At 39.7% G+C, this 22,724-nt stretch overlaps 1 protein-coding gene across 3 annotated transcripts; it reads right to left on the reverse strand.

Moving 5' to 3' along the window:
* Positions 1 to 1,174: 1,174 nt before the first annotated feature.
* TIAL1 (TIA1 cytotoxic granule associated RNA binding protein like 1) lies at positions 1,175 to 18,661 on the reverse strand. 3 transcript variants are annotated; one of them, XM_058028644.1, is made up of 12 exons: positions 18,484 to 18,661; positions 12,032 to 12,128; positions 8,686 to 8,835; positions 8,334 to 8,388; positions 7,937 to 8,024; positions 5,964 to 6,039; positions 3,962 to 4,070; positions 3,590 to 3,685; positions 3,421 to 3,505; positions 3,006 to 3,129; positions 2,391 to 2,530; positions 1,175 to 1,566 (listed from the first exon to the last, which is right to left on the reverse strand). In XM_058028644.1, the coding sequence occupies exons 1-12, from the start codon at positions 18,510 to 18,512 to the stop codon at positions 1,449 to 1,451; spliced, it is 1,167 nt and encodes a 388-aa protein (XP_057884627.1). In that variant the 5' UTR covers positions 18,513 to 18,661; the 3' UTR covers positions 1,175 to 1,448. The 3 variants fall into 3 exon arrangements, with proteins under 3 accessions (XP_057884627.1, XP_057884628.1, XP_057884630.1); XM_058028645.1 differs by having other exon boundaries at positions 8,686 to 8,784; positions 18,484 to 18,660; XM_058028647.1 differs by lacking the exons at positions 7,937 to 8,024; positions 8,334 to 8,388; positions 8,686 to 8,835; positions 12,032 to 12,128; positions 18,484 to 18,661 and adding an exon at positions 6,506 to 6,829.
* Positions 18,662 to 22,724: the final 4,063 nt, after the last annotated feature.

A 22,724-nucleotide genomic window follows, 5' to 3' on the forward strand; every position in this document is an offset into this window, starting at 1 on the left:
TAATTCAGAAATAACCCAAGTATACCATTTAAACATCTTCATGATTTATCCATTTACACACTCAGTACACAAACAACCCAGCCTCTGTACAAGTTCATCACATGCAAACCATCCATAAAGACAAAAACTTTAATTAAAAATAAGTCACAACTCAGTGTACTGTTTCAACTGCATCTCCATTTACCAAATGGCACATTGAATATTCTCTAAAATAAGATGTTTTTAACAATCTTGTTAAAAAATTCTTGGGCAAAATATTTCTAGACTTAAAAAACATCAAGATTTTTCAAAACACTCAAGATACTATACAACTTATAATAACCTTGAAATAGGTTTACAAGGTTGTTAACCAAGGTATTTACATACCAAATAATGTAAAGCAAAAAATTTGTATTTCTAATGACAAAAAGGTGATGCATTAAAGATTTATGAAATTAAAATTAAGGCTCTTTGTTATAGTTCTTTATGTAACTTTACATAATAGCCAACTTTGGAAATGTCAGTCTTGCACATTCTTGTCAATCTACTGCATTTAAAGCAGTAGGGTATATTAAGTATTACTTTGAATAATTACATTGCTACTTCTATGTTTGAGCATGCTTTTGAAACACTGTAATTATGAAATATTTACAATGTGTAGCCTTCAAACTTTATGTAAAAGCCCAAGTATGACTGTCTGATTTGAATACAAACAACATACTTGTAAAAACACTTTTACTTTTCAAAATTAAATGTAAACTACTAGAGTTTTAACAAGCAAACCAGCTCTGAAAGTTTCAACATGTGCCTGAATGTGGACAGTAAAAGTTATGTGAAATTTCTCAGACAGTACTGTTTTTCATCTCAGACTGAACTGTTCATTGTATCAGCTGTTTTCTGTAAGCATGTAGAAAAATTAAATATTTTTTTAAAAAATTCTTCCAAGACCTACATATACTTTGAGCTATGTCCATAGGTTTCTTGAAAACTCAATACTGTCTTGCAGGTTGTAGTGATTGGTCCACAGTTTATTTCAGGATGTGTGTTCAACTAAAAGCAACTCCCTGTTTTTCAACGTCATTTCTCTTAAAAGCACAATGATATAAAACACTGAAGACAAAACCAAAAAAAAAAAAAAAAAGGAATGGTAACCTCAAAATCAAATTCATTAGCCATTTCTCCTACTATATCAAAATTTGTAGTCAGAATTGTCTTTATTGACTTTATTTTTAAGTTTTGTACACAAAGAAAAACATGTTCATATCCATCATGAACAAAAACTTAAAAAGGCAGAACTAGAAGACATTTGTGTCCTTCACCAAAGCAAAGCTGTGCTAAAGGTTCCAAACATTTCCATTTTTAAAATAAATATTTTCTTTTGTTTTTTCATTGTCTACATTCCAGTCTTCAGAATGTCACTGGAAACTGCAGCCTATCATGAAATACACACTTTTAAACAGAGTCCCAGCTCACTGTGTTTGGTAGCTTGCCATACCATATCCAGCTTGGTTAGGTATTACAGGAGCACCTTGTCCCTGGGCAGGTTGAGCACCAAATCCACCCATCCAGGCAGCAGATGGAGATTGGCTTAAAAAGAAACAGGATGGTTAAAAACAGTGGGGAAAAGCAACTTGAAAAAAATATATATAAAAACATACTTCCTACACAACTACTTGTATCAAAATAGAACAATTTCTTCTTTTTAATGAGTAATTCAGGTTAAGCTCTACAACATGTGATTCCTGAAAATATCATGAGCTTTTGAAGAACAAAGGAGAAAAAAACCCCACAAACCTTGGGTACCAGTTGGATATGGCATCTGCCTCCCAAGGCATGAACACACACAGGTGGCTGGAACTCAACATCAGTGATGCAGAAATGCAAGAAATACCCAACACCTCATGGGCATGAACACCAGTGAGAGGTCTATCAGGGCTTAATATGTTTAACTGGCACCAGATAATGAAGAACTAGGCAAACAAGTTATTTCAGAATTATGTTAAAACAAAAGAGTTTTATTGAAAAACTCCATTATTAAAAGCCCACCCAAATTCTGAAACTGCACAAGTTCAAGGGTCTGTGTTCCTTCTCTCCCTATAGGCAAATACCCAGGCTCCTGGCTCAGACTCACCACCTCAAGTCAGAACCCAGAACAGATTTAGATACCAGACAAAAACACCACCCAAAACTTTTCCAAACATTGGGTGGTCTCTGTGCCTCCATCACACAGAAAATGTGCCATCAGGTACAAGTCAGAGCACTCACCCCAGTATCTGCTCATGGCAGCATAAACTTTTAAGCACACAGGAATCCCCCTAAAGTTTGAAACCTTGTGCAATCCTTGACCCAAATGAGCCTGAAACTTAAGCTACAGCATCCTTGGAATATTCTAAAAAATTAAATATACTCACTCTACTCCAAAACCCTGTTGATTCCATGCTTGGCCATACATTCCATATGATGGTACTTGCCACCCATTAGCCATATATTGCCCATACTGCTGAGGGTTTCCATATACTTGGCTCCATTGTCCCCACTGACTGTAATCCACCTGCAGAAAGAATAATCCATTGTACTTCAGCTTCTAGAGATGGTTTATTTTGCATTTGTGCTGCTGAAGGCAAAGTTTTGGCTATATCACTCAGAGAGCTAAAACAAGCAATAATGAGATCTGAAAAATAAGATGTCACTATGACTTAATTAGATTCTTGTACTGAAAAATTTATTTGTGTGTGCTTGAAACCCCAAAGACTATTTGGTTGGACAGCCACCTAATCTGCAGTTAGCAAAACAGCAAGAATTAAAATTACCTCAAAGTTTCTCCCTATCTTGGATCATATCCAGAAGACAGTAACAGATATTCCATCAAAATCACTAGCCCAATTTGATGAACTGGAACATAACTGAGACAGAACATGGAATTTCATAAGAACTCCACCACAAAATTTAGCCATTATAACTGGGAAGTCATTACAGGTATAAACACAATTGCTTTTGGAATAAAAGAAAAGGTTAGGTACAGTTACCTGTTGGAAGTTTTTAGTCATATCAGGGGATTCTTTACCCCAATAACATTTAACAACATGTCCTTCAATTGTGGTTCCATTAACTGAAACAATAGCATGTGCTGCACTTTCATGGGTTGAAAACCTATAAAATGTAAAAATAAACCAATGTTATGTTTTATAGAACTTCCACCTGATTACTTAAAAAACAGTGATTCCATACATACAGGAAATCCAGAGAAAAACATCTGCTTTCACAAATATTCATCTTCTCAGGTAAAAATGTTGGTGGCCCTTTTTACAAGTTCCAAATTATTTTATGAATATATGGTGACAGATTTTGTTGTATCAGGACAAGTTCAATCAAGTGAAATTACAGAGAAATGAAGTGTTACTACAAGCACAGACCCAGAGATTTTGTTTTCTCTGTCCATACCTGACAAATGAGTAACCTTTTTCTGGAAACACCCTTATTTCCATAATCTGTCCAAAGGGTGAAAAAGTCTGTCTCATAAGCTGATCTACAACATAAGATATTGCTGAGTTAGTAACCATCCTGGTGTCCAAAAAGTTTCAATAATAAAAAATAAGAGAACACTTCATACCTGTTAGCCCCGAGGCAATTCCTCCACAGTACACAGTACAATTTTTTGGACTTGACTGATTTACTACATCTTCAAATCTCAACTGTTTTGTATTATCTGTAAAAAGAAAGGCTGGTTTTCAGCAGTGGGCTGACAGTAACCTAGACACTTACCTCATACACAAGCATGAATTTCACATTTAACAAATACATTATTAACAAACACATTCAATATTTTATTACTATGCTGATACAACAGACCAAAAAATCTAATCAAGATCTGGAAGGCAAGTTAATATGTGATTTAAATGACATGATTTTGGCTTATGTTTTATTCTCCCACTTTACAGTGAAAAGACAGCACACACAACACAGCATGACATGAAGCTCTTACTTTCTTGTGTACTTTTAGGGGCTGGTGGTTTCCTTGTTGCCCAGTTAGTTCTGATCTGGCGGCCTCCCAACCACTGGCCTCCCATGTGTACAATAGCATTTTCTGCATCCTGCAAAGATTAAAACAGAGATTGTAGCACTTCCAAACAAAAATCATGTACAAATCTACTCCCAAGACTTGGTTATCAGTTAATTCCACTGACAAAACCAGTAACAGTACTAAGAAGAGTATGAAATTCTGAACAATCATAGTAAGCAGACAAACATCAATTAACATGAAGGGAACTGGTTACAGAGAAGGCCCTCAGAAGTCATTTGGTAAAAACTTCCTCCCACCCATTTTCTACACAGGATAAAAGCCAACTGCAATCATATATACTCCCTAAATATATACTACCTGAATACATACATGTACACACACACATTTATACCATATACACACGTACTACACAAGCATCTGCATTAGAGTGTTCAAAAGCTGCCCAAAAAAGTGGGAAGGTCACACAGATGTCAGAACCAATCACTGAAATAAAATAATTATCACAAAATGCTTCTTTTGCTTCCTGGAGGTGTGCAACAGATGCTTTGTAAGTTCTCTACATGTTAAAGTCATTGCATGAACACACATGAGAATCCATGGCCCACTTTTTATCCTGAACATGAAACTGAAGACAATCTTTAGCTCCCAGTGTAAGCAGAAACATCTGATAAGCAAGGGTAAGTTTGCTAACAGCTGCAAGAAACAATTTGTCTCCCAATTGCTTTGGAAGAAGACAGGTAGAGCAAACAGTTAGTGCACATTTGAAATGCTTTTCCAAGGGCACAAAGCTTAAGGAAAAAAACTGCCAAGCACAAGGGACAAAGAAAATGTGGACAAGTTAAAGGTGAGCTGCTCCCAACTAGAATTCTCTTCTCAAACTCAGGACCTTGATTTTCTAGGTTTTAATTATATTGAGTACTCATTTTGAAAACACAGAAATACAAAAATGAAATTACAAAAGATGACCAATAAGAAAAGAAAAAACTCAATCTAAATGATAAAACCAAATCCCCAGACAATGAAACACCCCAATTGATTCAAGCACCCTTGGCTCCTAAAACATGGTGAATGCACAATGAACTGACTAGGAAAGGAAACACTCTCTGATCAATCTTGCTGCTATCCTGCTTGAGGATCACAGCTGAGACAAAAATGAGCAGAGCTCAGGCCATAACTGATCCAGTCCAATGCAGGAGTTCCATTTTCTCTGAACTGTGTTATGCATTAAGAGCTCAGCCTGGAAGTCTGGGAGCACATCCCACTTCCCCAAATCCAGCAGAATGATACATTCTGAAAAATGGGCCTTAAAGTACCAGCTCTGGACTGTCACACCATAACCCTACAGGTGCAGCTGCTGTGGCAATGAACAGCAAACAGGACATGAAATTTAGAGTACTTTTTAGTAATGTGTTTAGAATTATTCCATTAATTTTGTAGGATGAATACTAATTTCAAACTGGAGTTTTTATGGCTCAGTCTAAAAAGAATCCAGTAACTTTAATTCCATGACTGTTACAGTTCCCCCCTGGTCACAGGAACCAAACAACTGTATGATAAGGGAAGAAGGGTTCTTGCCTTTTCAGCCATAAAACAGAACAAAGAAATTGCAACTGGAAAAACACACTAAATCAAGGCATTCAACTGCAGCATCTTATGGCATTGGCAAATCTGAGGAAATTTAAATTTTTTCTCTGATTAGGACAGCTCCAGAGATCTGACATTTAGGACTTCTGACCACACAGGCTTTATATGCCTAAAATCCTGAAACTGTGAGTTTTCCCTATGCAAAATATTTAAGGAAAATTATTCACAGTTTCCCCACATTGTCTTAAACATACATCCAGCTCCTGTACATGTAAATTTGCTTCCCTGGGTGAAGTCTAATAAACAGTGAATACATAAACAGGCAAAAACTAAAAATGGAAAACAGGAACTATTTTAAACCTGCATTGTGATTACTCACCAGTTTGTTATAAAAAGATACAAAACCATAGCCTTTTGACTTTCCAGTTGCCATATCTTTAACTACCCGTGCATCCCTGTGAAAAGAAGGACAGCTATATGAGGGTAGTATTGATAACCTGCAAAATAAAAACTAAAAGGAACCACACACACTGTATTGTGAGCATAATTTTTTCTTATAAATTCAGTTAGCCCTAAAACTACAGTCATTCCTGAACTCTCCCTATTGCTTCTTTACCTGTTAGAAAAAAGCAGTAGGACAAAAAAAATAACATGTAATAAACATGCAACCTATGCACATAACCTATACTGGCTATAACTAGAATGTTCAAATTTGAAGTATAAGAGAAACAAAGTTTCCTTTTCTAATATTCTATTGGCTAGGGTCCTCTAAGGTTTACTGTTCTATAAATTACTGTAACAATTCTATCTAATTTACCATGCATTTTCTAAATAGTTAAATGTCTTCTGCCTAGTGATACAAAATATATGAAATATTAAAAAAATCGAAAAAGAGGAAAAAATAGGAATTAAAAGGCATACATGGCCTGTTAACAGATTTCTTTATTTTTCTTGGTCAATTCTCTACCATCATTTTGGAGTTTGGGTAGCTGTAAATTTTGAAAAATTGACATTTTCAGAAATTTAAGAAAGGAGAATAAAACTAACAACAATGCTAAGCACACCAGTACGAAAACAACAAATTTACACAGAAATTTTAGTGAGTAAGTTAAAATGATTGGAAATATAGAACTGCACTGAATAATAGAATGTTAAAATGTAAATACTAAAATATGTATATATAAATAATGTATAATAAGAATAAATAGAAATGAGAAAAAATCTACAACTGAGTTCCAGTGTGCACAGTTCCTTGCAGTTAGCCTTCAAGATCCTGTCCATTCTTATGAGCAATTCTGCAAAATAACCAGAATGCTATTACTTTTAATTGTGACTTGGACTTTAGAAAAACTGCAGGTCTCAGGTATAAATATAGATTGAGAAACAGAAACCTGAATTATTCTTTTTAAATTGATTTTTAAAACAGTACTACTTACCACATTAAGAGACAAAAAGCAAAGTAAACAAAACAGCAGAGGTAAGAAATAAGATTTATGATTCATTTAAAAATATGCGTACAGAACAAGAGAAAAATAAGAATTTTGTTCTTAGAAATATATTCCTGTAAAGTAGTACAAAAACCTTCATGTGCAACTTTGATTTTTATAAACTGATAAAAGATTAACAGACTTTTTTTGTAGCAGTACTCTTTAGGACATTTATACTTTAGCACTCTCAAGGATTTTGCAATGTTAAATATGTTCAATTAGAACACCAGGTGATTTAGGATCACCTGAATTGTCCAAGAGAAGTTTAAAGAAACATTCTCTTAACTGGCAGAAATGTGCACATATTGTAAAGCCACCATTCTTTCATTTAAGGTATTATAATTGTAATTCATCCCATTATCATCCAAAACACCAGATTTCATTCTCATAAATATTAGCTTTTTCAAAACATTCCCAAGTTATTAACCAGCTGCTTTATAGAATTAGATTTCAATTGCCCAGTTTTCCACACTGCCTATGAAATGCAGCAAAAATGCACATAAAACACACCCAGGATACAATACTATATATAATATGTCAAGTCACTACTCTGTACACATTCTCAACAGCAAAAAATCACACTTAGAGCAGTAATTAAATTTTAATAAAAGGTTGAAGGACATTAGCATATAAATTAGGTTAAAAGCACATTGCTTTCAGCAAACCAGAGCAAAATTACATTACTGCATTTACATTGTGAAACACACTGAGATACAACCCCTCTTTACTGCCCACCCACCCACCACAAGGAAATGAACAGCAGAAAAATTATCTCAAAAGATAAGAAATAACATTTCAGCTTAGAAACACATTTTCACTATCACATTTTCTGACTGATAATGGAAATGTTTATGATGATACTTACGATATTTTACCAAAAGGAGCAAATGCTGACTTGATGTCTTCTGTTGTTATTTCTGGACTTAAATCCCCAACGAACACATGGAAGTGATCTGCAAATAAATAATTTACTAATCAAATATTTAACTGCTATCTAAAGTTTCAGCTCCTGAGAAAGTGATGCTCTGCACACACTCTGGGAACCAGGGACGCTCAGGATTCCATGTGAAGAGCAGCAGCAATTTAATCTGTCCACTCCGCTTTCCCCAGTTGTAAAGCAGAAACAGAAGAATTAGTTTGCAAAATTCTATCAAACACTAGATGGGAAGGAGAGAAGTTATGTTTAAATGCATTTATGATAAATTATTACCACTCTGTGAAGTATTTGTGCACAAGGGATACTGTGGCATTACATTACTTACTGGATGTATCTTTTTTCTGGCTACTTGGTGTTGTTGCCCAGTTTACTTTGACCTCCTGAAAACAAGTATAAGATTTAGTATAAATTCACACAATTCTTACATTTTATAAGTTCATTCAAGGGTGGCTTACAACTGTCAACATTTACAAATCATCATTTAATATAAAACACCATCATAAATAGAAGATCACAAATAATACATTTCCTAAACAAGACTTACTTTTTTATATCAATACTTTTAAAATATTATTCTATCAATATTTAATCTTGGTAAAATATCTTCAACAGTTTTATTAATATTTTCACACGAATCTATATTCTTTAAATCTATGATTACCATGTGAGCAACTTACCTTTCCCAAAATTTTTCTCCCATTCATAGCAGCTAATGCAGCAGCTGCATCTCTGTGTTCATAAAATTCCACAAAGCAATAAGGGTCATTGCTTGTATGCTGCAAAACAGAAAATCCAACAGAAGAGTTGACCCTTCTGCTATCGGGTTGCTGAGAAGAAAATCCAGGAAAATATATTACTTACAGCTAGAAACTTTCAGAATGATTTCATCAGATTTATGAAATAGCCTTTGACATTACACTTAAATGCAAGAATTCTAAGATGGATTTTTTTATTAAAGGTCTAGCAGTTTGTGAAGGATAGCTTGCTTTGAACGAGGACTGAAGTTTACTGAACTAATAATAACTGATCAGAAAAGTGATCTGCAAACTGGATGGAAAGGGAGGGGGAAAGGAAAGAATGGAGAGAAGAAAAAACTGCTTCATGCATATACTCAAAGCTAGAGAAGTTCAGTCCCCAGACACATTTTCACCAATTTTCTCTTGCCCTACTTAAGAAGTCTTTCCTTTTATTTGACTGAAAACCACCAGCAGGCAGCAACCTGGAACCTGCTCAGTGTCAGTCTCAAGTGAAACATGCCATAGCAAATGTCTGGGAAATAAGCTTTTAAAAGAACTCAAAATAGTCTGACTGAGGGAAAAGGACACTAATCAATTGACTGTTAACTCTGTTAACCTTGAGTACAACCTGTTTTTGTAGGATGGCCTAACAAATCACCTTTAAAAATACTCACTGGCAGAGGCCACTGAAGTAATAAATGTAGCAGAGTATAAAGTGCAAAGAACAGAAGAGTTTTCTGAAAAGCTGATCAAGTGGAAAGGATGTTGAGAATGCCAACTTGAACACTGGATTTGATCTACCTCCAGGATGTAATGAGTACAAAAACTCTAACCAAACATTACCATTAACTATGCAGCATGTGCACGGACCAAAATGATAAAATATAATTCTAGAAACACCAATATTACCCTCAACAAGTTATTTCTCACATGGAAAGGGAAGGGTCTAGCAGAGAGGAACTGCTCTGGCATCAGTATTCCCACTATCAACCTCCCCATACAGGTAGAACACAGCTGTAACACAAGCTAAGAGAAGCCTTTTCCAGCATTCCTATTTGACTTCTGACAACCCATACACACTAACACTGCTGAACAATTCCATTCCTTCTCCCTAAAAATGGATTGTAGAGCTTAAACACAGTCCTGTCTACTTGTGAAGCTGTGAAGATGCAACAGTTGAATGGATCACAAGGCCTTCATACACCTAAAATGGTCTGGGAGCCTGAAGTCATCCTCCTGCACACTGTCACTACCTGGGGACTGTAACTGATGCACCATGAACAGATGAGAGAAATGCACCTGAGATCATAAAAAAGTTTCACTCACAAAGTTCTCTACAAGCACACTCACCTCAGATGCCCCAAAAAAGAAAGCCTTAACTCAGCCCTCCTCCCACACTACTTTGGGAAAGCCATTTAAGGCTTCTTTAGGAAATTTGGTGCAGTTTATGCTTCAGCTGAAGTGCAGGCTTACTTTGAGATTGTAGGGAGGTCTTCTTTAGCCCTGAGAACTTGTCTGAATCTCTTTTGCAGACACTCAGATCTTTAGATGTTCAAATTATCTACAAATACTGTGCCAGCAGCCTGAGTATCACATACCCCCAAAAGAAACACCTGAAATTTTCAACACTTGATGTGTTCATGTCACATACTCTACAAAAGAAGAATGACTTAATGCATCTTGCTAAAATGGAAAAATCACAGGTTTTTAGAAGGTGATGGTGGCACTAACAGTGTAAGAACCACCTAACCATGACACAGTCCCCAGGACAGGTTAACCACACACTGAAGAAGGGTCCTGTGACAGTCTAGAATCCAATGTGCACTTCTGTGATTGCTCACTGGCAGCTGCTGAGGTCAGCCCAGTGCAGTCACCTGTGTGGCACTGAAACAGCTGCCAGCAGTTTCTGTTTATCTACTTGTTCATGGAGATGTCTCACTTATGGAAAGATTTAAAACCACAAAGCCTCAACCAAGGTAAAAATGTTGGAATTTCTCACCTGATCCTCAAGAAACCAAAGTGCTGCTAACAGCTCTCACCCAGCCAAAGGTGGGAGCAGCACCTTATGCCTGTAGAGCACATGACAATCAAAAGTGTTTCTTCAGAGAAGAACTAACAACTGTCACCTGTCAGCCTTCTGCTATTTTTCCCCAATAAACTTAAAGCAAATCCAGCAGAGAAAAGTGTCACATGGGAAATTAGTAGTCCAGACAAAGATGAGAGTGATTAAAGAAGCGGCAAGTTGATGATAAGCTAAAAACAAAGAAACAAACAAGCTGTGTGACACATTGAAAGGAGAAGAAGCCCACAGGGGAGTTTCTGGTAGCATTCCTAAAGAAGCCTGGTCACAAGATTTGCCTTTTAATACTTTCATTAACAACCCTGACAACAAACTAATGTAACTGTCCTCAAGAAATCTGTAATTGCAAGTTAGTAAGAAGCATAAGATGTAGTAAAAAGTATGAAGAGTATACAGAAACCAGAGATGAAGGACCAAAGCTTAAACTTGGCTGAACTCAGACTAGTCCCTGCCTGCTCAAAGCTTACCAGTTACAAATGTAGAAGGAAGGAAGGAAAAATAACAGGGAGAGAGAAGTTTTGTGGGATGTGTCAAAAAGCTCACAGAAATGGCTGCCAACCACAAAGGTACCAGAGTATTTACAATGGAGATAAGAAAACATTAATACTTACCAACACTCTGTGCAAAAGACTTTATCTGGAATACTATGGAAATTTTGTCACTTTGTTTCAAGGAAAAATTAATTTAAGAACAGACAGGTGCAGACAAGAACTATTTGTACTAGTGCAGACAAGAGGTATTTGAACTAGTGCAGAAAAAGCTGAGGAAGAGTCAAACTTATTTTGAAGGACTTCTTACTTTTCATCCATAGCAAAGAACCATTTATTCAAGAGGGACAAGAATTCCTGAGGCTCATGTTCAAATAAAGTGAAAAATGTACAGAACAGCCATGAATTACACTTGAAATAACAAGGTTTCTGATCATCAGAACAATGTGATTCTGCAAAGGGGTAACGATCTTTTAAATAAAGTGGAATCTCATCAGCAGCTGATAAAAGGAAAAGATTCCCACGTCAGGGCTACAGGCAAAAGCACAGGATTGCACACAGCAGCTCTCTCCTGCAGAGTTACCCAGAGCCAAACACAACCAACCCAAAGAAACCCCCTGGCAGTAATGTCAAAAGAAGCCCTCAACTCCATTTGTTTTGGATAGCTTAGGATAAAGTTACATTACATTTGCTACCCCCCAGATGTGGAAGGCCTTACCTCTGTTATCATTTTACAGCTTTTGCATGGTCCAATCTGGCTGAATAACTGAAGTATGAGAACCTCAGTCACATCTCTGGACAGGTTTCCTACATAGCTACACAAGGAAACAAAAAAACCAAGATTTTAAACCAGAAATTATCTTTTAAAATGTAATTATGGTTTTAAAAACTTAAACAACTATAAAGAATCTCTCTTTAAAACATTTCAGGTATCTTAAAGACAGTATTTACTAATTACTTCATAGTTTTAATGCAGTACTCATGTGGTTTCTGAATTATAACATTGGCTAACTGAGAAGTGAAGCTCAATGCAGACAACACTGGACACCCAGCCCTGGTGCCAATCATTCCCTTGGCACAAACAACATTGCTCAAGAAAGCTGTGCAGAGCAAGCAACCAAGTGGGCAATGATATTTTAAGTTTCACTTCCCACTGAGTAGCTCATCAAGAACACTTCTGAATTTGGGTACAAACACACATCTCACTGCCATGAGCTCAGGAGCAGCTCCTGGACAAATTGTGCTGCCTTGCAAACAACCAACTCAACTTTTCTGTTCTCCTGAGCATTTGGAAAGGCAGCCCACTCACCAACACACAAGGCAATTTATGCAGCATTCTGCCATAGGAATGCACTGTGCAGCTCCCACCTTTGTAATACCCCCCAAAATTCTGGCAGTGTTATTTTAATATCTCCCAGACTTCTTTATTTTTGTTAGTTTGTAAATCTTGAGAAATAATTCCAAGTTTTGAAATACTTATCAAGTTTAGATAAAAGTGCTAGATCTACCAAGTCACAGTAATGGCTGAGAAATTCTTCAATGCAAAACTAAATTCTTTTTAACAATGTGACTAATTTGTAATCAAATTGTAAACAAAGTGATCAGCTGAGAGAAAGGCTTGTCACAGTAACAGATGTCACAAGCCATCAGCAGAGGGACATTCATCACCTTCACAAACAAGGCTGTCAAGGCATAAAGAATTCGAGTGCAACCAGTCAGATGAGCAGAACCTTCTGTGATTCAGAAGTTGAAAGAATTTACATTTTACTCATTTCACTCTGGTCAGTTACAGAACGTCATAAAACTGCAAACTCAAGTCAGCCTGACCTTAATACAGTGAACATAAATGTGAGCAAGCCTTTCTTAGTGCTCACAGACAAATTTATTGAGTTAACTAAAGGTGTGCTCTGAAAGGCAACCCTTGAAATTTTTTAAAGGCAAATTGTGTTTGACAGCTGGACTTTCATCCGGATCAGCAACATCCAAACTGACACTGTTTGTTTCCATCAGAACACACAACGTTATCAACACAGGTTTGTTTGTGTTCTTCTTTCAGCAGCTATGGGGCAACTCTGCACTTTCTCTGCAGGACTTCAAAGCTACAAGACCCAGTGTGACTTTCTGAAGCACCACTTGAATAGAGAACATCCACTAAAATCCTTCAGGTACTCATTATTTTCTTATTAAATATGGATGAATTAACACAAGCCATTGACAGAAGTCAGGATTGTTATGAAGCTTTTCAGTAGAGAAGTTAAAAACTGCAGAACTCTAAGAGCCCTTACAGGACAAATTGTCCATCTCACTGACTTCTCAGTTCTATCCTGAAAATTTAGTAGTTAAACATTTATCCATACTTTCTTTCTGAAATATTAACTAAATTTTTGTTAATCATTCACCAAGAATAAATTGTAAATCACTAATAGCTTTTAGTGGAAATATTAACCTTTGAAGATACTACTAAAATCAGATGGGAAAAGTATATCCCAGTAGGAATTCCAACAAAAAGGGTCAGTTTATTGCTAGTTCTGGTTCCCTGTGTATGCTGCAGTATTCATTAATACTGAGCCTCACAGCACACTGATACAGAAACACTGATAGAAATTAACACATTATTTCTACTGCAAATCAGATACAGTAAGGAATACAATTAACATTAACAAGAAAAAAAACAAGTATCATCCTCTTCTGCATAATACTAACGTGTATTCGGGAAACACAAGTCTGAAAATCAAGCTGGAGAATTCTTCTTGGTCTGACAAAAATTTAAAACAGAAAAAACACCAGGGAAAGCCATTCCTGAGCCATCTATTCAACTAAGGCAAGGAAAGTTACACTAACTGCTAGAATATTTAAGATATACTAAGTGGGTTTTTGATACCACCATGCCTTCAGCAAGATAGTTGTGAGAATGTTGCACCATAAAGCTCAGCTATGAAACAAGCTGCCTTTTCACAAAAATCAGGACCACCCTGACTGCTAGATTCTGATGGGATGTGAAATCCTACTGGTCCATGAATTCCCTAAATGAATCTGACAAACACTGCCTTGGTGCACAGTATCACCATCAGTCAGAGGCATTCCCACCCTTCCCAAGCTGCTGAAACTCAAAGTTCAGGAATGCACCCACTGAGAATGCTGCACAGTGAAGGTTCATGCAGCAAGGACAACATCAGAGAGACCCCAATCTCTCAAATGAAATGGAAAACATGGAAATGCAAATCTCTACAAATTTGAAACAATATGCTAAAAAGTAAGACTTGATGGTTACTTTGTGTCTTTAAGCAGACTGCAGTAACATCACCTCCTTCAGTACAGTTAGAGATGACTTTAATAAAAACATACAAGCAAACACCTTCAGTGGCAATGCCTGAGTACTACAGAAGTAAGAAATCAATATATTCACCACATCAGGAGCAGACACCTCACCCTCCTGGAAACACAAAACTTGGCTGAGCTGATGTTTATCACCCACCACACACGGCCAGCCTGTGCTCAGCTTTCCCCAGCTCCATTTACACGTGAGGCAACCCAACAGCAGCTTCTATTCTACTTCATGAAATCAGAATTATCACAACCACACCTCAAGAAAGGAGAAGACTCCTAACATGTATTGTACTGTATTCCAACCTTTCTGGACTGATACATTCTAGAGGATGTATTATGCAAACTTTTAAAAAGTTATGAAACCCAGCAAGGCAGAAGCACTAAACTCTTACAGGTGGTCTTGGATGATGTGACAGGACACCAAAAGTTGTGCCTTTAGCACACAGACCACAGTGTTTGCTCCCTTCTGCAAGCCTGAAGCACCTAAACACCAATTAATGAGCAGCTACAAAAAAACCCCAAGAACCCACAGCCAGACAGATGTCCTGACACACATTTTTATCTATTACACTCCTGAATGCTGCTGACAACACAAATAACAAACTACTTGAAATTCAGAGGTGTTGTAGAACTATCTAAGGAGCACAGAGGCATGTGTCAGTCCATAATGAGTTTTGGAACTCAACTCTTTGGCTTGAGCAGCAAAACTCTCTTTTTGAAGGCAAACAGGTTTGTATTGCATGCTAGACAGGGAGGTAAGAAAGGGAGATTTACAGCCACTACTTTGAGGTACACAAAACTCCTTTACACCCTTTTCTTGAGGATAGTAAATCTGATTTCTCACTCACACAGGCAACAGGCAAGAAATGGCAGTTTGCATATTTAAAAGAGGAAATTATGATAAGCAATAAGGTAATTGATGTGCTCAAGAGCCCGTGGAAATTCTAGCAACTCTGCCTAGTGCTTGTGAGCTACTGGAAATAAAATGATGCCAAGAATAATCCACTATGCAGCCTCCTCCAGGAGACAACATTCCTGTGCAGAGCTGAACTGAAGTTCAGGAGAAGGGAATCTGGGTGAAGCTTTACTCCTGCACCTTATCCACATTCCAGACCTGGAATACAGCAGGGCAAGGCTGCTGAGAGAAGCTGTGGGCACGCAGTGACTTCAGAGCAGTCCCTGAACACCTACAAATCACACAAAACATTTCTAAAAACTTCAACAAGAATGTACAACTTTGCAACTTCACTGGCTGCCTGTGAGAGCTGATAACATTAGCGGCACATCAGGTTCCTGATAGTTTAGTTTTCACTTGAAAGTAAAAGCAGGACTTTGATACAGCCTGTGAAATCTAAGAGTACTCACAGAGAACAGAGCTTTCAAGTGTTCTATTAAAACAAAAAACAACAAAAAAAATCAGAAGCTCACAGCTCATTTTAGGACCAGTTAAAAAATGACATGTGACAAATCATGTAGAAGGGCCCCCGTTCCTGGAAAGTTTTATGGCAGAAAGTATCTAAGGTTATTCTTCACATTTCTATAAAGTTAAGAAACAAAAATGCAAACAGTGTCAGCATTCTATATTAAGCCTCAGAAAATATTCTGAATTCTTAGAGGTTTATGACAGACCTATCATGACTGGAATAAGCATTGCAGCCCTGTAAGTACTGCAAATTGGAACAATCCTTATTCTGAGCTGGTTAAGATGGGCATAAATGTTGAGTGAAGAGTGGTAAAGCATGTTTTGCTTTTTATAAGTAAAAAAAATTGGCTTGCAACTGTTAAATAAGAAAATTCCTTCCTAATTTACAGATTTTGGATTTCATTTATTCCTTCAGGAGTGAAAAATTAAGCCATTCATAAAGTTCTGCTTACACCATCAAGCAAGTGCTTTTGCACATGGTGAAATAGCCACTGAAACAATTTGTCTTCACTTTCTCCCTCCTCCCCCTCCTCAAATACACCAAATAATGAAAACTTCGAAGTTCAACTAACAATATTTTTATTTGTTCTTCTTGGGGGACAGTGAGTTTTATTTATGAGATCACAACTGTTCTATATGAAAAGCAGTGCTCAGGACAATAATCTTTAAAACACACCTTGCTATTCTACATTTAAAGATATTTCAGATAAAAAGTAGGGACAAGAAGGTAAAATGAAAAAAATGCTGCAGCAAAATTTTTGTTTTCCAAGCAAAAAGCCTACAGATAATTACAGGAAAGTAACTTTGTGATTGTGGTTACTACAGAACTACTAGGAAATTAATGTGCATGTTGTTTATTAGTTTAACAAATGAAACAGTCACACGTGTGCAATAAACCATTTGGGGCAGCTGTAGAGATGCTACTTCAGACATCTCAGCACAAATTTATTTTTTTCTTGTTTAACTAAGAGGTTAAGTCAGTCCTTGATGGATGTGATCCTGGGAAGGACCCATGGCCAATGTGGTACCTAAACTTGTTAGCACTAAAAGAACATCTTAAAACTTAGTGGGACCATAGCAGTTCTTAAAAAGAAAGAAAAAGAGCCAATAATGAAGAAAGGAGCCTTGAAAATAAAACTGAATAAAACACTGTGTGACTCTGCTCTTTTCCCTCCTCCTATTCCAAAACAACACTTCAACCTAGGTCTGCTCTGAGGGCCAGGCAAACTCACATCATTTGGGTAATCAACACAGAAAGCATTTCAGATCTGCTTACTCAAACTGTGCACCTCAGGGAGGAAGGACTAAGCACTTATACTACACTATAAACGAGTTTAAAGAACTTTTGCAGACCTAGAAAGGAGAAAAAAACAAATTGCCTTGCTAAGCCTTAAATGCCAAGTCATCATTTTGGTAGTGAGAACAGAATTGTGATACATTTTATTCTGTTTCAGTAGTTTCTTTAGAGTGGCTTTCAGTCCAAACTATCTCGGGGAGTTTTTCTGAAGGCTACTGTCCTGAAAGCTAAATAGACAAAGATTTCATTTGCACAGTCCTGAGCTGTGTTTTGTCATCTGGGCAGCCCGAGCATGAGCCTGCCTTTCTTCCAGGGACAGCCCGAACGCCGCACGGCTCCCAGAGCCCCGGACACCCTCCGGCAGCTGCTCTGCAAATCTGGGAACTGCTGAAAACCAGCAGCAGCACAAAACCTCCCGCTCTGCAGTGCCCAACCACAAGTGCGAGCCTCCCTCCTTTAAGCCAACGGGACAAAGAAAATTCACCAAAACCACATCTGCAAAGGCGAAAAGAACCCAAGCAAACCCAAAACGCTCAAATTTGTATTTTCAAACAGAAAACGGATGACATCCACCGAGTGACTAAAGAGCGGGGAGAGCCTCGGCGAGCACACAGTTATTTCTCTCTGCTGGGCCCGATACCCGGTTATTGAAGCACAGCGTGACACGCTGGAGGGAAGCGCGATCCCTCCCGCTTTCCCATCCCACCCACCGCCGGCACAGCACAAAGAACTTTCCCAGCGCCGGCACCGCCGGGCAGGGGGGCCCGAGGGTGCCTGCGCCCCCCGGGGAAGGCTTGGGACCCCCGCCTGCAGGTCCAGCCCCGCGGGGACGGGCCCCGGAGGCTCCGGGCACGGACCCCGTTACACGCCGCCTCCGGCCGCGCCTCGCCCGCGTTTTCCTTGGATCGCCGCGGCGCCGGCTCCGTGCGGGCCGCGCTCCGCTCCCGCTCCCCCTGCCCGGACCCCGCTGCCGGCCCTGCCGCACACGCTCCGTCCCGCTCGGCCCCTCCGCTCCCCCGGCACCCCCGCTCGGCCCCGGCCCCGCTCCCCGGGAGCGCACCCCTGCCCCCGCCCCGCTCCGCCCCGGGCCCGCTGTCCACCCCGCCGCCCCCTCCCCACTCACAGGGTCCTGGGCTGCCCGTCGTCTTCCATGATGGTGGGCGAGCGCCGCTCTCCGCAGCCGCGCCCGGGGGCAGCGCCGGAGGGGCTCGGCGGCGCACAGAGGCGAAGGGAAGGTGAGGAGGGTGCGGGCGGCCCCGGCTCCCCCCGCTCCGCGTCGCCCCCGCGCCAGGTCCCGCGGCCGCAGATCCCGAGCGGGAGAGGGAAGCGGCACCACAAAATGGCGGCCGCCACCAGACGCTCAGGAAGCCGCGCTCTGCGCAGGCGCCGCCCCGCGCGCTCCCGGACCCGCTTCTCCTTCCAGGCCCCGCGGGGCGCGATGGGGATCGTAGGCACGGTCGGGCACGGCGTGGCGGAGCCCCGAAGGCTACTGGGAGTTGTAGTTCGCCTGGCCGCGCATAGAGCGGCGCGACGCAGAGAGAGAACTACAGCTCCCGGCATGCCCGGCGGCAGAGGCGCCGCGGGGGCGCGCCCGGGCCGCCGCGATTGGGCGCCGGCAGCCCGGGAAGATTCGCTTCGTCCCGATCCCGGTCCGGGTCCCGGTCCCGGCCCTCATCCCAGCCCCAGCCTCGGGCCCACCAAGCGGGACGGGGATGCCAAGGCTGTGCCGGAGCGCGGTGTCACCGCGTGCGGGGGACAAACGCCGCGCCCCGCGGTGCCCCGAGGCGCATCCCGGCCATTCCGCATGGCTGCGCCGGGCGGGCCCACACCGGGACGGGTCAGTGCCAGCCCCGGGAGGGGACGGCCCGGCTGTGAGGGCTTGGAGCTGCCCGGTGTGTGGCTCGGGGTTTTTTAAGGTCCCTTCCAGCCCAAAGCGCTCTGATCCCGTGATTCCTGTGAAAAATGCCAATCACTTGTTTTTAATTTTTTAAAATTTTAATAGTAATAAAATGGTTATAAAACTAGTAATACAATTAGAGTAATAATAATTTGGACAATTTGAATCAGGACAATATGAGGCAATAGGAACAAATAGTTACGGACGTCCGGGTACCTTTTTCTGGGCAGCACAAGCCTGAAAAGGACACATTACAGAGGATTAACCCTTAAAAACAACAGCCTGTTGCATATTCATACCACTCATACATGATGCATAAATTCCATTCAAACACAGGATTCTGTCTGGTCAACTTCTTCTTCTGAATCCTAACAGAGCTTTCGAGATGGGAAGAAGTTCGTTTCTCCTGATAAGAGGGCAATAGATTCTCTGAAATACTGAGGTGTCCTGTGGCTGCTATCTCGCTGGAAGTCCTTTCTTTTTAAAATAAGTATCCTACACAGCATAGTTTCTATTTTAACATTTTGTTATAACCTAAAACTATATTTACCACACTACTTAAGAGAATTAATACAGCATAACTTTCTAACACAACACATATAATATTCCTTTTAATATTTACAAAAAGCCAATCATAAAATACCCTTTTTTCACAATTTTCAGTAATTCTGGTTTCATGTGCCACATACATGTGTGTACATAAGCAGCAATCAGTTCACTGGGAAGATTAAGGGATGTGTGGTGTTTAGGGGTCCCCACTGAGAGAGCCAAGGTAGGAATTGTCAGTGGGAATGGATCAGGATAGCTCTGCACAGGCAGAGGATGAGCATCCTCACATGCAGCTCTCACTCTGGAATAAATCACAGAATGATCACAGCAGAATAATCACAGCACCCTCCAAAAAAAATCCCTTTCTACACATATTGAATATTCAAGTACTCTTAAATACCCCCCCACCTTCCAAAACAGTAATATCACAGAAAAAACTGCTCATATCGTTATCAAACTCAATATTTTCATGCCTGCTGCTCTCACAGTAGTGTTTTCCTCTCTTTAAATTAAACATGCAAGACTGTTGCCAGGCACACATTTCTGGTAGAAGTTTTTGTAGCACATGGGTGTACAGAGAGATGGCTTAAATAGCTCTTAAAAATGTATTAAACTCTTAAAAATGTATTAAACTCTTAAAAATGTATTAAAACCAAAGCAGTTGGGATATGTAGGGAATTAGGGGAGTACTCTAAGTATGGATTTTGAATAGCCAGAGATCTGCAGGTAAGGAATCTCAGTGTCCAGCAGGCATCAAAGACTTTTTTTTTTGTTTGTCTAGAGGCAGTAAATGCCAGGAATTCTCGGAGTGTTGTGACATTTCCCAGATGCAGCAGGACTGGTGTGAGACAATGGAGTTGTGGCACCCAGTTCTGAGCAGCAATAGTGTGTGCAGCACTGCCTCCACTGCCAAGTCCTTGGCAATGTGGTTTTGTCTAATGCAGCAATAAAAAAAATTTAAAAAATTAAAAAACAAAAACCACTAAGGTTTGTTTCAGTTTCAGAGATACACAAGGTCCCTGCAAAAAGTGGGTATCAATATATAAATTGCTTTATAAAGATAAAGCAATTATACATTGACTGAGTCTTCCCCAAGTGCGTACTGAGGGTGAAGTTTTTCTACTGGGTTTAGGATTTGCAGTATTCAGAGTGTTGGATAGCATTCATGTCAGGAGAAATTCTCTGGGGGAAAAAACCTCCACTGTGAAACTGTGTTTTCCCATTAACAAGTGCTTATTTTTAGATTTGTTAATGGGGGGAATCAGAGCCAGCCAACATGAGACTAGGAAAAGGCAAAACTTCCTTCTCCTTCTATGAGAGGGAGACTCATGTGGTGGATGAGGAAACGCTGTGGATGTGTCTGTCTGGGCTTTAGAAAAGAATTTAACACCATTTCCCACAGCATCTTCCCAAAGAAACTGGCTGTCCATGGCTTGGACACTCTGTTTCACCCACACTCTGTTTGGTGGGTAAAAATCTGGCTCGGATAACACAGGGAGTTGTCCAGGTGCTACAACAACATCACAGTTTTCACTGAGTATTGACTCCAGCAAAGGAATTGTTTGGGACTTGCCTCTTGATTTATCTCTGCCAGAGCACCCAATCTACTGGGAATTGTTAGCCTGCATGCCTTATTCTTAATTCCAAGTGTGGCAGCTCTGCTGTGGCAGTGAAATCTTGCAGAGATGGTTTCCTGACTGGGCTTCACCTCAGCTCCAAAATCAAAGCACTTTTAATTTGTTTTTCCCTTACAGAACACACATTTTACAGATTTATGAAGAAAATCAAGACACAAGAAAGGTTTGAGTTCTTAATCATTCCCTCAGGATGCTGTAGGTCCTCCTGGGAGGTAGCACAATGTGGAATTAGGAATAGGGATGCCCTGGGAGGCAGAAGCCAGTGCTGCTCTGGCACTGCTGCTTCCCCAGAAGGGAAGAAGAGGAAATAAGGCTCTCTGGGATCTGAGAGCATCTTTGAGGAGCTGTTCTCACCCAGCACATACACTGCAGGGTGTGGGACAGTGAGCTCAGAGCCCTGATGGGAAGCAGGCAGAAGGAAACTAGACTGAAATACATTTTATTGCTCTTCATCATTTCTACTTCAATAGCAAGAGGGTTACTCTTGGTATCCAGCCTCTTTTAAATATAATTACTTTGATTTTTTTCTTTCTTTACAGAGCTAATCCTTCTGAAAAACAGGAGGTGTAGTGAGACTTGAAATAACTCTTGAAATATGGACAATTTCAGATGTGAAACAGAAATACCTGGGGCAAAATTTGGAGATCTCCTCACAAATGCTACCCAGCCCTTGGTCAGACTGGTCAGATTCTTGTGAGCTAACTGGGGAGTAGCACAGAATTATGGAATACAACCAGGAAAGGAGCCTGAACTAAAACCATGTCCTGAAAACATGCTTTCCACTCCTGCTCTTGATTTCTTTTATTTATTTTATATATTTATTCACCCTCCAAAGCCTAATGCTTCATGTATTTAGTTTTACCTGACTTAGCTGGGAGGTTAACATATACAAGGAGACAGGGCTAATAGTCTGAGCTGTTTGAATTTTGCAATACAGACACAGCCAAAGCTCTTCCCTCACAGAAAACAGGTAGGAAACCACACCTAGGTCAGGATGGCAGCTGAGCAAAGTAAACTAACTAAATAATAATTCATAAGTAAGCAGAAAAAGAATTGTCAAATAACTAAAACTTGTAAAAATGAGAAAACATTAATAAGGAGCAGTTTCCTGCATCAAAATACTCTTTTATTTTGATATCAGTTAAGTCTTACTAAGTGGAAGAAATCTTACCTGTAGATGAAAAGTACTTTCTCTTTTTTCATAGTTCATCAAGCCCATCAACTCTTCCAAAAATTTGGTTGTAATAACTGAAAGCAACCAAGAAAAAGCAAACAAACAAA

Source organism: Melospiza georgiana, chromosome 8 (genome assembly GCF_028018845.1).
Source record: "Melospiza georgiana isolate bMelGeo1 chromosome 8, bMelGeo1.pri, whole genome shotgun sequence".
Classification (NCBI taxonomy): domain Eukaryota; kingdom Metazoa; phylum Chordata; class Aves; order Passeriformes; family Passerellidae; genus Melospiza; species Melospiza georgiana.